At 36.3% G+C, this 15,151-nt stretch overlaps 1 protein-coding gene across 5 annotated transcripts in view; it reads left to right on the top strand.

Annotated features, from left to right (window-relative positions):
* Nucleotides 1-15,151, top strand: part of CORIN (corin, serine peptidase) — a 130,795-nt gene that overhangs the window by 88,249 nt on the left and 27,395 nt on the right. For all 5 annotated transcript variants that reach the window (XM_048303717.1, XM_048303716.1, XM_048303719.1 and 2 more), the window contains 6 exons: nucleotides 3,057-3,288; nucleotides 7,272-7,417; nucleotides 8,161-8,268; nucleotides 12,484-12,597; nucleotides 14,106-14,216; nucleotides 14,932-15,061. In XM_048303717.1, coding sequence (XP_048159674.1) covers nucleotides 3,057-3,288; nucleotides 7,272-7,417; nucleotides 8,161-8,268; nucleotides 12,484-12,597; nucleotides 14,106-14,216; nucleotides 14,932-15,061 — 841 coding nt within the window. The remainder of the gene's footprint in view (nucleotides 1-3,056; nucleotides 3,289-7,271; nucleotides 7,418-8,160; nucleotides 8,269-12,483; nucleotides 12,598-14,105; nucleotides 14,217-14,931; nucleotides 15,062-15,151) is intronic.

Here is a 15,151-nt window from a genome sequence, read left to right as displayed (position 1 = left end):
TAAGATCTCCCCTTAAAGATGATCTTTAAGGCTTCTTCCAACCCAAGCCACTCTATGGTTTTATGATTTTTGACATGTAATATTTGAATTCTAAAGCAATGTTCCTATGCCGTATTATGAGAAATCCAGCAGCTTTTTGGTGAAGATGTTTCCTCAAAATATTATGGGCAACTCTCTGTAGTTCTTAGCAGGAGTAACACATAACCTGAACTAGTCTTCTGGATTATCTCTCTTTCACCTTTTCTGGTCCAGTGAATATTTAATTTTTCATACACAATGGAACAGCAAGACAATTTGGGAGAGATTTTTCTTGCGTAACATCTGGAATTACTATTGTCTTTTATTCATATTGTTTTCGCTCTTCGTATTTTGACCAGAGTTCTTTCGTCTTTGGTAAGAAATGAGAATTCTCATGGAAAATTTCAGTTTTGACAAAGCAGTGCTTTTTGGCCCGGATAACTATTTGGTTGAAAAACTCCAAAGCATAGGCCACATTTCCCAGTATTGAATATGATGGATGTTTTCCATATGTGATAATATCTGATTGGTTTAGGCTGGCATTTTAATGTATTTACAACATTTTTAGGATAACAGAATGAATATCTGAAGGGACAGTGTAAAGAAGACAGGGCTCAGTGACAGGATCAGAGGCTATTGGTACAAAATGAAACACAGGAGCCTAATGAAGCTCTGACCATGAGCACTTTTTTTACTGCAAGTAAAGATTGTCCAGAATGGTTGTAGAGACTCCAATGGATAGAGCAAGTTAGCAATAAACACAGGAAGATACTAAATCCAGGCATAGTCTATGTGGTAATGTCTTGGTTTGTGGGTTTTTTTGTTGGCTTGATTTTTTATTTAGTTGTTTTGTTTGTTTGCTTGCTTTTCTAAAATTTAGGATAAAAGATGCAATGAATTTTATTCCTTGTTCCCCACTCATCAGGTTGCACCCCTATGTATTATAAGAAAGGGAGTAGCAGGACCTCTTAAACTGTAGGACAAACTCAGAAGGAAAGACTAACCTTTGGGTTACTTGAAATGATTCAGATGTTCCCCTGGAGCATATGTTCTGTATATTACCCTGTGGATTGTTGGGAATTGTCTGTGACAGTCAACAATATTATTTTCAAAGCTACAATGACACTTCTGTGCATAACATAGTAGAAGCTTTCTAAACGCAGAGTGAAAATGATAATCATATTGAAAACATGTAAAGGGCAAGCCTCCAGTGGCATTTCAGTGGACTAGAATTTCTTCCAGAATTCACTGAAACCCCTATAAATACGAGGCATAATAAAAGAGAATGGTATATGTGCATTTCAACTCTTTAATCTTGAATAATGTTACATTATACAAACACTTAGAATATTGGATGTACTTTTGTGTTCATCCTGAAATATTGATGAACATGTAAAGTTCTGTACACATCAAAGAAAGATGTTTCCTAGCCAAAATCAAAAGATGAGCCCAAACTGATCTGGGCATCTCAGGCAAAAGTGTGGAAGGACAAGGGTGGTTCATCATGAAGAGAAGGAAATAGCAGTAACGTGAGGAGAATTGTTAAAGTCATTGAACCTCATATACCCCAAAGATGTGACTAAGTGGTTTTAGGCAACAGAAATAGTTCAGTGCTGGTAGTATGGCAGGATTTAGCAGTGAGGAAAAGCTGGATATAAAATGAGCTTTTCATGATCATCAGATTAGAGGTAAATAGTAAAAGAAGTTATAACAGCAAATGCCACACCATGAGAGTGCCCAGTTCTGCTGACCAGCTGAATAATTGACTGTTGGATCTTTCAGCTTCCTCTCAAAGATACAGCTATGGGATGGCACAGTTGCCACACTGTACTAGCAACTGATGCTGGCAACTGGCTAGCAGAGAATATTAATCATATTAAGCTATTTTTGCTCCCAGAATAGGGAAATGTATGCATTTTTTTTTACTTTTGAATAGTATACTTTTTTGTAGAAAACTTTCTCATATATCCAGAGTAAATAAGTTTAAATAATTCCACAATCACCTGAATTGAAGTGAAATTCTCTCTGTAGTTTTCTGTTATGGTGGAAAATTGAAAAATAAGTATTTCTGAATACCAATTTGAGGAGAAATACAAAAGCTATACAAGTTTTAAAAATCCAAAATACTTGGCTAGTTCACAATTTGTTGTGATAAACCCCAAAAAGTTGGAAGATTTTTGAACATATCTATAATATCTATAATCATATGGACTTGTAGCTGTTGCATCTGTTTTGTCTCTGCTTATCATTCTCTTTTGTTATTAGCTATGTCTTACCTGAATTAAATTATTAACATGTAGACTGTCTCTTGCTCAATGCTTGTGCAATACATAACCTAATTACATAACCTAATTGTCCCCATTCTTCCTTCAGATCTTGGTATTTAAAAAGCAAAAGAAAAAAAAAAGCAAAAAAAAAAAAAAGCAGCAAATCCTGGCTTCTGTTTTCTGTACAGAGAATTTGTGAAGTCTCTGTCACTAGAGATTTTTTAAGACCTGACTGTATAAAGCCTTGAGAAAGCTGGTCAGTCCTCAGAGCTGACCAAGCTTTGATCAGGGCATTGGAGTAGAGACCTCTTGAGATCCTTTCCAACCCAAGGTATCCAATGGTTCCTGTCTTCTTAATTTTGGCAATTGCCCTGTCAATGGCAGCATAGTAGGTACACCAGTGGGAAGTGTGTTGCTGTACAGTACAGGAGTTCTTGAAAATCATCAGAATCTTGACTTGAAAAGAAGAAATCTGTTTTTAGAGGATGGTTTATTGTACCACCTTGAAGTTAAGATTTAGCTCAGAAAGTTAATGAATATTAATAAGGAAATAAAAGTATCTTAATGGGTTATGAGGTAGGCAGAATTCAGACCCACCTTTACTGTTATGAATAGGCTCATAAGGGATCTCTAACTCTGGAACTTGTAGTTTCTGAAGCCTGAGACGTATCCCTGACTGATAAATTTGTTAAATATGTATGTAATTACTTCTTCTGTATTTAATTTAATCTCACACCATTTGTGGTTCTGTTTGTTTTCTTTCTGTGAAAGGTCAGTGTGAACCAATTACTCTGGAACTTTGTATGAACTTGCCTTACAACTATACTTATTACCCAAACTACCTGGGCCACAGGACACAGAAGGAAGCCTCTATCAGCTGGGAGTCTTCTCTTTTCCCAGCTTTGGTTCAGACCAACTGCTACAAGTACCTGATGTTTTTTGCCTGTACAATCTTAGTACCAAAATGTGACCCCCATACAAATCAGCGGATCCCCCCTTGCAGGTACTATACTAAACCATATTTCATTTAATTCTTGACTTTGTCTGTCATAGTACTTTTCCCCAATTTTATGCTTTCTTTGAAAATGCCAAAAATTTTGCTTTGGAATTGCACAGGAAAAGGCTGCTTCTGACCAGCATGCCCAGGTCCCTCTCTGCAGGGCTGCTCTCCAGTTTGTGCCTGGTGCTACTCCATCCTAGGTGCAGATTCAGGCATTTGTTCTTGTTAAATTTCATGCCCTTGATGGTTGCCTAATTGAAAGAACTGTTGTCCCTTGAGACTCAATACCATCTCTTGGTTTTGTATAATCAGCAAACTTGCTAATGATGCACTAAAGTGCTGCATCGAGACCATTGATAAATTTGCTGAACAGGACAGGCCCTGCAATTGAGCCCAGAGGAGCAGCACAGCTGACCAGTCACCAGCCAGATGTAGCCCGGTTTGCCAGGATCCTTCAGCCAGTTTTTCACCCAGTGCTCTGTGAACCTGCTCACTCCACTGTTGAGCAAGGTGACAAGAAGGATGCTGTTAGCTTTATATGAAGTACTTTCCATTTCTGTGTGTTTGATTAGAATTGTGCCACTATAAAGATTGCTTAAACATAGAATCAGTTAATTTAATTTGGAACATTAACATTTTGTAATAGTTCCTTGCATTAGTACATTACTTGGTGCAAAGCCCTATCCAAATGCTCAAAAAACCCTGAGATTTTAATGAATGTTTACTTTTCTAAATTAGGAGTGCCACATCATTCTGAATTCCAGGCTAACTTACATTTTCATCTTGTCAGATTAACTATTTCACCATCCTCACTGAGTAAAATCACTGTGCTTTGTTCGAAAGAGACTGTGTTCTGTAGATCTCATGGCTTTGTTAGCAGCAGTTGTTGCAGGTTAGGAGATCTAATAGACCTGAACAACAGGCAGAGCTCTTTGAGCTACTAGCTGCTAGAGCCTTCTCATTCTGTATTTCTGCCTTTTTTGTTGGGCCTACCTTGACAGTATTGATCAATTAACATCTTCTGTATTGAAAGAAAAGTGCATTGAAAATTGCAGTACACATCCTAAAATTTCTTACCACGTGATATTGTTGGCAAATAGGTAATGGTTCTTTGTCTAGTGATGTGCTTTTTAGTGCAAGGCAAGAACCTTGGGAACCACAAGGAAGTTTATGAATATACTGTTAAATTCTCACATAGGAACCTAATGGGAAAGAAAATATTGCATATAGGATAGCTGCAAAGTTACAGTTTGCTAGTTTGAAAATCAAAGTGTTTTCTTTTAAGAAAGCAGTATAACAAGTAAAAATTGGACTAACTTATTCTAATGTAGAGGGACGTTAAGTTAAATTATCAGCTCTTTACTGTCATACCAAGCTAAAAAATTTTAGGAAGTATCATGATACAGTTGAATAATCTTGAAATTTAAAGTATTAAACAGATGAAGAGGAACTTACAGAACGTGTAGAACAATTTAACTTGATAGGAACCTCTGAAAGTCATCTGGTCCAGCTTCCTGCTCCAAACGGGGTAACATCAAATTTAGATGAAATTGAATATACGACATAAAACTTCAAATCGTAGGATTCAAAACTCTACTTTTACAATAGTTTTTAGGTTTCGCTTTTATGTTAGATCACAAATAGTGTTTTTATTAGGAAGGGAGACCTTTGAAGGTCCCACTAGATTGTACTATTATCTGCTTAACAATAAGATTTTAGGAAGAATTCCAGGTAAACATATAATGTAAAAGCTACAAAAGTTTTAGAAATTAAAACAAAAATAACCTCATACCAATAAAAATTAAATTAATTTGATATGTCAATATAATTATAAACCTACTTTACAATTCGAAGGTCCGAGATGACAAAATGTTACGTTTTCAGCACAGAAATGATATTCTGAGAATCTGCTGCTGACTTTCAAAACAACTGCCCTCTTGTTCAAATATATCAGTGGTTTGTTGAGCTTAACAGGACATATGTATTGTTTTACCTGTCTTTTCCTGTAAATATGAATGAGTTCAGCTAATGCAGTTTTTCAGTGGTGTGCTTTTTAAGTCAAAGTGTGCTTTCCAACCATGAATTGCACATTAATGTTATAATTCTAGGTCTATTATAATACAAACTTATTGGAGATGCATTCGATTTTTTTTTTTGGTACAGGCACATGGATCTGTTTTTTTCATTCCAGGAGGTTTATAACTAAATTATTTTAACTCTACTGCCCCTGTATAAAACAGCTGTCCCCGCTTTGCAAGGCTTTTTGTTGCCTTTGTGTTAGTTTGGCTGTCATGCATTGTTTTTTAGCTGTAACAGTCTTCATACAGTTTTATTCAAAGTAAAGAAGACAGGTAAAGAGATTTTTTGGAAAGAACTGAATTTATTTATAACATTCATTGGTATGTATGTTTTCAATTTACATATCAATTTTCATTGATATGTATGTTTTCAGTTTCTGAACAATATTCTTCAGCTCTGATAAGGCGTTGATAATATTACTCCAGGCCTACTTTGAGGATTAAATAGATTCTAATACTTTCACCACAGACAGATGACTAAATGACTTATAATGCATTAGAAAAGGTCAGCTTTGACCAAAGATCTAAATGTGCAGAAAACATAGGGCGGAAGCAGCTTAGATGTCTCTGCTATATTATCATATTTGTGTTGTGGGTTTTGTTTTATGTCATTGCAAAACAAAAATTCTGGCATTCAGAAATCTGAGGTTATAAAGTAGTGTCAGTCAACCTTTTTGATATTGAGGAGGATCTAAAAGGGAAGAGAGAGTCTGTAACATGGTTGGCTAACATCATTCCATTTCTTCTGGTTGCGCAACTTTCTGGTGAATTGTTTGGTGCAGAAAAACATTGACTCTTCTTAATCTAATTCCTCAAAACAAAATTAAATTTGGGAGGATTAATACTGTATAATTTTCCCAAAAACGCATAAAAGAATTAATCCCATATGAATTTTTTTTGTTTGTTTTGGTCACAGAATTTTCCAAAGCTAATTGCAGGAAAATAAAAAAGTTCCATTAGTCAAAAGGTCAAAGGAAAATGAGTGGAATAAAAGGCCTTTCATGAAAGGAGTATCTCTTCCATGAAAGGAGCGTATCTAGAAAAAGGATATGTAAATATGAATCAAATTAAGGCAAGCTAAAAGTGACATGAAAGGAAAAAAAAAAGGGTGGGATCCTTTGGTTGAATATTTTTCAACCTACAGCTAGGACCCAAGGCAAAAGTAGTGGCTAAATGTTTAAAACATTAGGGGACTTTTCCTTTATGCATTTTCTCTTTGTAATTTTGAAGCATTTGACAGTGCATATTTTGAGAGACATGATGGATGATTTTCAATCTCAGTGGATTGAATGAATTTTGCATAGTGAGTCCCATCTTCTATATGGTTAAAAAAAAAGCTGCTGAAGGACTGTATTCATGCCTTTTCCTGATGTGATAAAAGCTTCTGTTGGTCTAAGTGACAACAGCCTTAAGACTGGGTTAGTCTGTGCTTTGCTTTTCTGTAAGTTTTAATTTTATTGAACTCCTTGGGGAGTTATTCACTCTTTTGTTTGCCGGTTTAAGTATTTTGTCCTTCTGAAACCACATGGTTTCTGTGGTAACATAATCAGAAGAGGTAGCATTTCACTAGTACAAAATGTGTTTGGTTTTTTTTCCCTGAAGGAGAGCAGTCAGTGTTTCTTAAAAAACATTCACCGCCATCTCTTACAGAGGAGAGCATGTTTGTAAGCAGTTATATTAGTTATTATTAGCCTATTTATAACATAACTGCATAACAGTAACTTAAAATAACATTTCAACAGTACCATTCTTTGATGTATGTATTTTTTTCATATTAAAACATCTGTTTAACTGATCTTTTTCTTGATCTTCATCTTTAACTTTGGCTAGGATTATTAACTTCTAGTATCTGGGAATTTTGAAGACATTCACTCAGTTACTTGGTGCAATTCTGCTTTGTCTCCTCAGGACATTATGTGTACAATCTAAGGAGCGCTGTGAGGCTGTGCTTGGGATTGTAGGTTTGCAGTGGCCAGAAGATACAGACTGCACTCAGTTTCCGGATGAGAACTCAGACAACCAAACTTGTCTAACACCAGATGAAGATGTAGAAGGTATCTCCTATACGTATAAGCAAATTAAAGATTTAAATGGGTTCCCAAAGTCGCTGGTGTTTGGTTTTTTCATACTTCCTCTTTAAATTATAATATTTGAACTGTGAAAATTATTCCAAACTGAGTTGCCCTACTCAGCCATGCTGGTCTCTTGGCTTCTTTGCTGGGTTTCTTGCTCCTGGGGATTGCTACCTTTTGCGCTCAATGAGAGTTCCTTAAAGATCTGCCAGCTCTGTTCCACTCCTTTGTCCCAAAATGGTACTGTGAGATGAGGCAGAAACAATGAAAGGGCTAATTAGTGGAAATTTATACTTGGTTTTATTAGTTCAAATAGACACATAATTCTCAATCTCTTCTTTGTCTGGTATTTATTTATTTATTTATTTATTTTAATCCTGGGGATTTCTCATACTTATTTCAATGCATAACACAACACCACAATGGTGAGGAGAGTAGCTAGGAAATTCATACCCATGGTCTAGACAGTGTATGCCAGTGATTTGGCAAAGCAATGACATTTGACAGAGGGCAACATGTGAGGGAGAGCTCTGGAAAATATTGCTGGACCACATTCCCAGTGCAATTGTTAAGAGTCTCGCCTGATACATAGTTCCAGTCTCACGAGCTTTCTACCTGTGTCATTTACCCTTCTGAAATAGCCCCTGTGATAAGTAAGTGCCCATGTCATGATTAAGCTTTTATCTTATGGAGTCCTGTTTCTCCCTGCTTGTTGTCATTGACAGAATGCTCACCCAGTCACTTCAAGTGCCGTTCTGGGAGGTGCGTCCTGGCTTCCAGAAGATGTGATGGTCAAGCTGACTGTGAGGATGATAGTGATGAGGACGGCTGTGGTAAATAAATTCAATGAGTTGGAATGGAGAGTAGCTGCAGCATTAGAAAATTAGCTTTGTCTTTCATTCAGTTACTTGAATTGTAGCATGACAGTTCAGAGAATAAGCCCCTTTTTTTGTATTTTTTTGTAAAAATATTTTTAAAAGTATTGGGATTTTTTTAAGACAGTATCAGTAAAAATACTATAGCAAGAATGCTTCTTAATCAACGTGAATATAGTTTATTGATCATTTAAATTCTGATAACCATACTCTGGCATGTTTGAGTATTCATTAAATAATCAAGCTAAGAAAAATTCTGCAGATTTAGTTCTTTTCATATTGCTGAAGGTTTTACTGCGCTAAAATGTAACTCCCTGGCAGATTAAATCTTGAATCTGTAAATGTAGTTTTAAATTTATACATGATAGTGTCCTTGTTATGATGTATAGACAAAAGATATCATTATAATGTATTGTGTTGCTGAAGTGGATTCTGCATGTTTTTTCAGATTGGTCAACCTCATGTTACAAGTACAAGCATAAACCCTCAAAGTTATTCTCCAATATGAGAGTTTCTGAGTTTTTGTATAGATGCTTTTGACTTTTAACTTAAGTGGATATATTGAGCTTGAGAATAATCAAGAAATCTCTTGGTCACTATGTATCCTTGTACATGCTGGCAGGAGGGTTTTCAGGAGAAGGGAGTTCTAAATATTTCTTGATTGACAGAGGTGTAGCCTTCAGGGAGATCTGCATGCAGGCCTGGCATCCCTAGGGGCAATGAGAATAATTATACATCACTAAGGATTTAGAGAAGAGGTGTGCATATGAGCAAAGGATTGGAAAACATTCCAGCACCATAGGGCTGAGGTGCACAACCCATTTATTTTTTTTAAACTGAGGACAGGTTAAGAGGGAAGCAGAGTTTATGTGAGCAAAAAAACTGTGGCAATAAGAGAACTTCTACTCAGAGACAATAAAATAAAATCCAACACCAGAAAGCTAAAGCTAGGCTAAAATTTAAGCTTGGCAGCCGTATAAAATACTTCTTTTAAAAAGCAGATTGTTTTAATGTTTTCAGTAACCAAAGGGTTATTTATCACCAATGCGTGTGATGTATTCTCAGTCTCTGAGAGTTTCCAGATCATGTTTATATTCTCTCTCCTCTTTCTTTCTTTCTCTTCCCCCACCCATGTAAAAATGAAATAAAGGAATAAAAGGATATGCTCTCTGAAATACAATTTATTACTAGGTCATTCTCTTGTTTGGATTATAAAGGAAAGTCAGAGCTGATGATCACAGTGACTCTTTCAGAGTTTGACAGGTCTTTACTTTTGAATCAATTGTCTCAATTGTCCTCCCTGCCAAATATTATTTGTTGCCACCAATTTTGAACTCCTTAGAAAACTAATTGTTATGTGTCTTTTAGGATAATTTTGTTCTCCTAGACATTAACATATGAAATATTGTTCTAATATGTAACATTCATTTCTCCAGTGGAACTCTTTCTCTAAAGTCTAGACAGAATGTCACACGCAATCAGCAGCATTCTTATCAGTTTCTATAAATATGGAAGACTGTATCAGCTAGGAAATTACCTCTGTCAGAATGACATTACTTTGACCAGGGCTAATACTGTTACTGAAGAACAAAAAGTCCTTGTAGAGCTCCAGAAGTAACTCTGACTTATTCATACTCCATGTATGCAGGACAAAATCAAAACTTGATGATCTTTCCATGTGTGAATGGCTAGCTCAAATTTTATTAGCTTTATCCTTTGTAATTGGTTTTATAACATTAAAAACCACTGAATGTTTAATTTGAAACCCTTGTATCTGAAGTGCTTTAAATGACAGACTTGTAACAACTTTACAGTGCAAGGTGAAGGAGGCTGAAAAAAGACTAGTTACAGCTTTCTTGTGCTTGAACTACTCTGGCCAAAAAATGTAAGTTAGAAGCACCCAAAGGGACCAAGGTATACTCTAGCCATGCAGAGTAGAGCTGTATTCAGCACCCATTGTCTCTTTCTGTTAGCAATCCTTGTCATACTTTCACATGGTCTTTGTGAAAGGAAATCTCAGCCGTGCAATTGCAGTGAAATCCTAAGACTTTAGTCCCATTTAGACTGGGATTTGGGGAGAAGATTTGACTGAGATTACTGGAAGTGAGACTTCTGAGTGCAGTGAAGTGTAGGGAAGGTAATTTCCAAAAAATATTATTATGAACGATGTCATGTGAGTTTATGGTATTAAATATACTTGGTTGTAATTGATTGTATTAAATTGCTGGCTGCTGAACAATGCCTTTGGCAGGGAACAGAAGAGGGTCCTACACCTACTAAAGAAATTGAGGACATAACATTCAAAACCTATACTCTCTTCCACTGTTTTCTGGAATCTGAGTTCTGATCTGTAGTACTTTAGGTGAGAGAAAAATGGTGATGGTCTTAACGTTAATGATTTAATGATAATTGCATGGAAAATGTATATGTGAATAACAATTGGTAACTTCCTTCCTATTATGAAGATTCTATATGAAACCATAGCTCTTGTCAAACTGTATTTTTGGGCTGGGGGTAATGTGCATATAGACAAGTTTTCCTACTTCCACTTTCACTTCCCTTTCATTGAATTAAAAGTGCATGTCACAAAAATAATTAGAGATGAAATATAAATACTCCAAATGGTACATGGTCTCTACCAACAAAACAGTGTATTTGAACACTGAATTCAGAAAGTAGTGAATTTTTGATAGGGAATTGTCTCTGTATTTCTGTAAGTGATTAGTTTTGGAGAGTTGTGGTACACTTCACAGTGTAACACTGTAATGTGTGATGAAGAGTAAAGAGAAACGTACTTAATGAATTGTAAAGAATCTGCTAAAAAATTGCAAGGTTCGTCGATTATGGGGGATTTAAGCTTTTTTATTTTATATTCATATCAAACTCCTAACATGACATTCCTTGTTCTATATAAGAGTAGAGATTTTCTTTGGTTTCAATTAATTTTTCATGAATAGTTATCACAAATATTGTCAAGAAGGAGACCTGGAAAGTGGTGATACCCAAGAAAGTTCTTTGATCATGAGGAATTAGTTTCAAGGGTTAAGGCTCTTTATTTCTCTATGCTTTAACATTTATTTACATGGATTTTCAAATCTAAACAAAATCAAGCACCCCACACATCCAGGTACAGTTAAAACCTGAATAGACTTTTCCAATAATCCAGTAGAGATTCTCTGGTTCATATTTGTCAAATATGTACTTCTGAATTAAAACTTATTGGAAACAATAGATTTGCTTGATAACTTACTGCTGATTTGCTGTCATAGTTCCAGGTCCAGGCAAAGAGAGGTGCTGCTTTAAGTGCTGTTTGTAAATTTATACCTGAACTATTTGCATTTATGAGCATCAGGGCTATCACTTGAATTTGCACTGAGATTAAAATGAAAAGTATCTTCTGCAGAAGAGGCCAAACAAGGCAATCAAATAATCTGGTTTAGTCAGGACAGCACGTCATTTTTATGGCTTCTTTTAAAATCAGTGTCAGACATGCAGGACATTAATATGTCAAAGTATTTAAACAGGTATCACAATGAAATATTTTATTAGTTGATGGAAATAAAAAGTGGAATAAAACCAGAGAAAACTCCTTTCTAAAATGTAGCTTGGGCTATTCTTAATTTCCTCTAGCTGACCAACAGGAATTTTACTGTCAAAACACTTTGACGTAATTTTGTAAAGATTTCTTCTCTTTCTATGTTTCATTGTGATTCTGTGTTAGATTCTGTCTCAGCATTGCCAGAAAAAAAAGTATGTATTTCTACACTGTTTCATGGAGAGTCCATGCTTTTATAGGATTTGCTTTTGAACGACCAAGGAATTTCTACAGACTTCAGGATTAGAAAAGTTCTTATATTACTAGTAAATGTATTTCAAGAATAGTGGTGTATGGGTTTTGAGCTAATTGAGCTAATGCCTAAACCATTAGTTATAGGTATGTGTAGCATAATACAATTATTATTTAAAATCACTGAAGTATTATGAAGTGTTATAATATTTAGACCCATTTATCAAGTGTGCACTGTGCCAATCTTATTTCCATTTCTTCATTAGTAACTATTCTTGGTATATTTTAAGTGAAAATATTATGTGAGTTTCAGAACTTTTAAGGAAGAAAACAGTTGATTCGATATTGCATGCAAGTGTTTCAGAAGTGTGCTTCTCTGCCTCCAGGTTGTAGAGAAAGGGGTCTTTGGGAATGTCCTTTGAAGAAGCTGTGCATCAAACACACTATGATCTGTGATGGTTTCCCAGACTGCCCCGACATGATGGATGAAAAGAATTGCTGTAAGGACTCATGTGGTTTTTTACTCCCTTAAAGGGCTGATCACATTTTTGGGATGTTGGGGGGCAAAATAAATGAAAGTAAAATATTTTATGTTTTCTGTAGGCAGAAAGATTTAGTGATTCCCTCAGTTTCCTTTTCAGTTTTTCTATGGCACCAATTTCTCTCTTTCCTCATCTTGTGTCCTTTGTTGTTCACATCCTTGGACCCTTGGTCTCTGTTTGGTCACTCTTGTCCTCTCTTGTTCTTTTCTTCTCTTTCTCCCTCCTTGTTCTTGTGCCTTTGTACTTCTTTTCTTTATTCCTTGTAGATTTTTTAACTTCTTTTCCCAAGTTTCCTCAGCTTCATTTTATACAGGCATAGCTGCTCACTGCTCTTTTTTTTCTTGATTTCTCCTTGATTTTCCTTCTGATCTGTTTTTTGGTAAATTTCATATGTCTCTCATCTTTATTTAGTTTCTTTTTGATTGACATTTCTTAGATTCTGTTTCCTTTCTTGGCTCCACAGCTTTCTTCTATAATCCAAACTGTGGTAACAATTAAGATACAAAACTTATGGTACGCTGATGGCATGGGCATACTGTCCATGTGCACAGTGTAAGTCTGCTCAAAGTGCTGGCAGAAAGATCAGAGGTAGGCAGCACTGCCTGCTCTATCTGTATGGTTTTCACTGTAGAGTACACTTTTTGTACTCGTGTTGCAAACAAATGCTTGGATTGTATGGCAGTACAAATGCTGTACATCAGCCAAACATGGGCACAACTGAATGCAGCTGCCTTCCATGCATTTGCTCCCTCTCTGCCCTCCCTCAGGTCTCAGAATTCCCTAATGATGGGGTTTATAGAAGCTGGAAGTGTGTTAGCGAGGAAGGTCCTGTACTGCTACACACCTGCCTTTTGGAAGGGAGAGCTAAAAGTCATTTGCAAATGGAAGCTCTTGTGCTTCCCATACTGAACAGACTCTGGAAATCCATATGTGAGGATGCCAGCCAGCAACCAACTGTGAACTGGAACATGTCTATCAGTACAGCAGTTCTGCACCTCTAAATAAAAATAATTATATAATTTTGAATAGCAAGGTTGAATTCAAAAATCAATATATAATTGCTGTGGATGAGAGGAAATAGATATTCATTGTAGCAAAACCATGAAGAATCCAACAAATTTGGATCAGCTAAAAAGCATGGAACAGTATTTTCACTTACAGCTTCTGAGGGGCTTAGACAGGTTACATATAACAAGACCACAAATGATACTAAGTAATCACAGATCTTGCATTTCCGGACACTCTTCCTTCCCTCTGAGTTGCAATGCCCTCTGCCACTGCATGAAAGCAACCACCTTCTGCCCCAGTGGTATCCATGCTGAATTTTGTTGCAAATCTCTTTCAGTTACTTGTTCCATAAATCTGATCTGCGCCTACCTTCACCCTCCTTCTCAATTTTTCATCTCAGTGTGAATTGCACTTTGATTGTGTCTTTCTCAGGAGGGAGCATGTTTTTGTTTTTGCAGCATTTTGTAAAGAGAGTGAACTTGAATGTGCCAACCATGAATGTGTGCCACGTGAACTCTGGTGTGATGGGCAGGCAGATTGCAGTGACAGCTCAGATGAATGGGACTGTGGTAAGTTTCTGCTGTGGGGTGCCTCAAAGTGATGTTTGGGTGATGGTAGTAATCACTGGTGATTTAATTTAGAATACAGTGGTGGAGAGGCACTCCTTCTATTAGCAAAGAGAAGACTGGGGTGAGGCTGGGAAAGTATGCAAGGAAGTGGCAAAAGAGAAGGCCAAAAGCTCACTGTGAAGTGTCACAGTGCAAAGATATAAGAAAAGTGATATGGCAAGAAAATGTGTAGATGATGTGTGAAATCTGGAAAGTACTGTGGATAGAGGAGAGATTAAGAAGATGTTGAGAGTTGGAGGGACCTTTTGAGAATCTTTTTTGCATGTAATAAAAGCAGTTCTTGAACTTTTATACACAGATTAAGAGAGAAGAAATGGTGATGATCTTTCTATCTAGATTCTCTAAATAGATTAAGGCTATAAAAACTAAGGCTATCAGCAGCCTATGTGAATCTGTGCTGGTGAATTAGAAGTGTTCAGGTTTATTCCTACCCTCAAGATATCTTTGCTGTTCAGTGTCTCATGCTGTTCAGTCTTAGCAAGGTTCTGATAGCCACACTTGCCTTGGTTTTAAATTGCATGGCTGTTCAGCCTGTAAAACTAGGAAAAGTGCCAGCAACTTGGAAAACTCTTGAATGTAGTTGTGTGTTTTCTGTTTGCCATTTATAAAACTACTTGAAATAATATTGAAGTTTTCCTCCTTTTTTTCTTTCCAGTTACACTGGCTAAAAACACCAATTCCTTGATGTTCCTGACTGTTCACAGGTCAGCTGCTGATAATCATGTTTGTGCTGATGAGTGGCAAGAGAACTTAAGCCAGCTGGCCTGCAATCAGATGGGTTTAGGGTAAGGTCAGTAGTTTGTAGCTTTGATGAATTTCTTAGGACAATTGGAGTGCTGGAGTTATATGTGAATGATCATTGTTCACTGCAATGT

This window comes from Corvus hawaiiensis, chromosome 5, assembly GCF_020740725.1.
Source record: "Corvus hawaiiensis isolate bCorHaw1 chromosome 5, bCorHaw1.pri.cur, whole genome shotgun sequence".
Classification (NCBI taxonomy): Eukaryota; Metazoa; Chordata; class Aves; order Passeriformes; family Corvidae; genus Corvus; species Corvus hawaiiensis.
The sequence above is the reverse complement of the archived record's forward strand: the minus strand, read 5'-3'. Positions and strand labels throughout refer to the sequence as shown.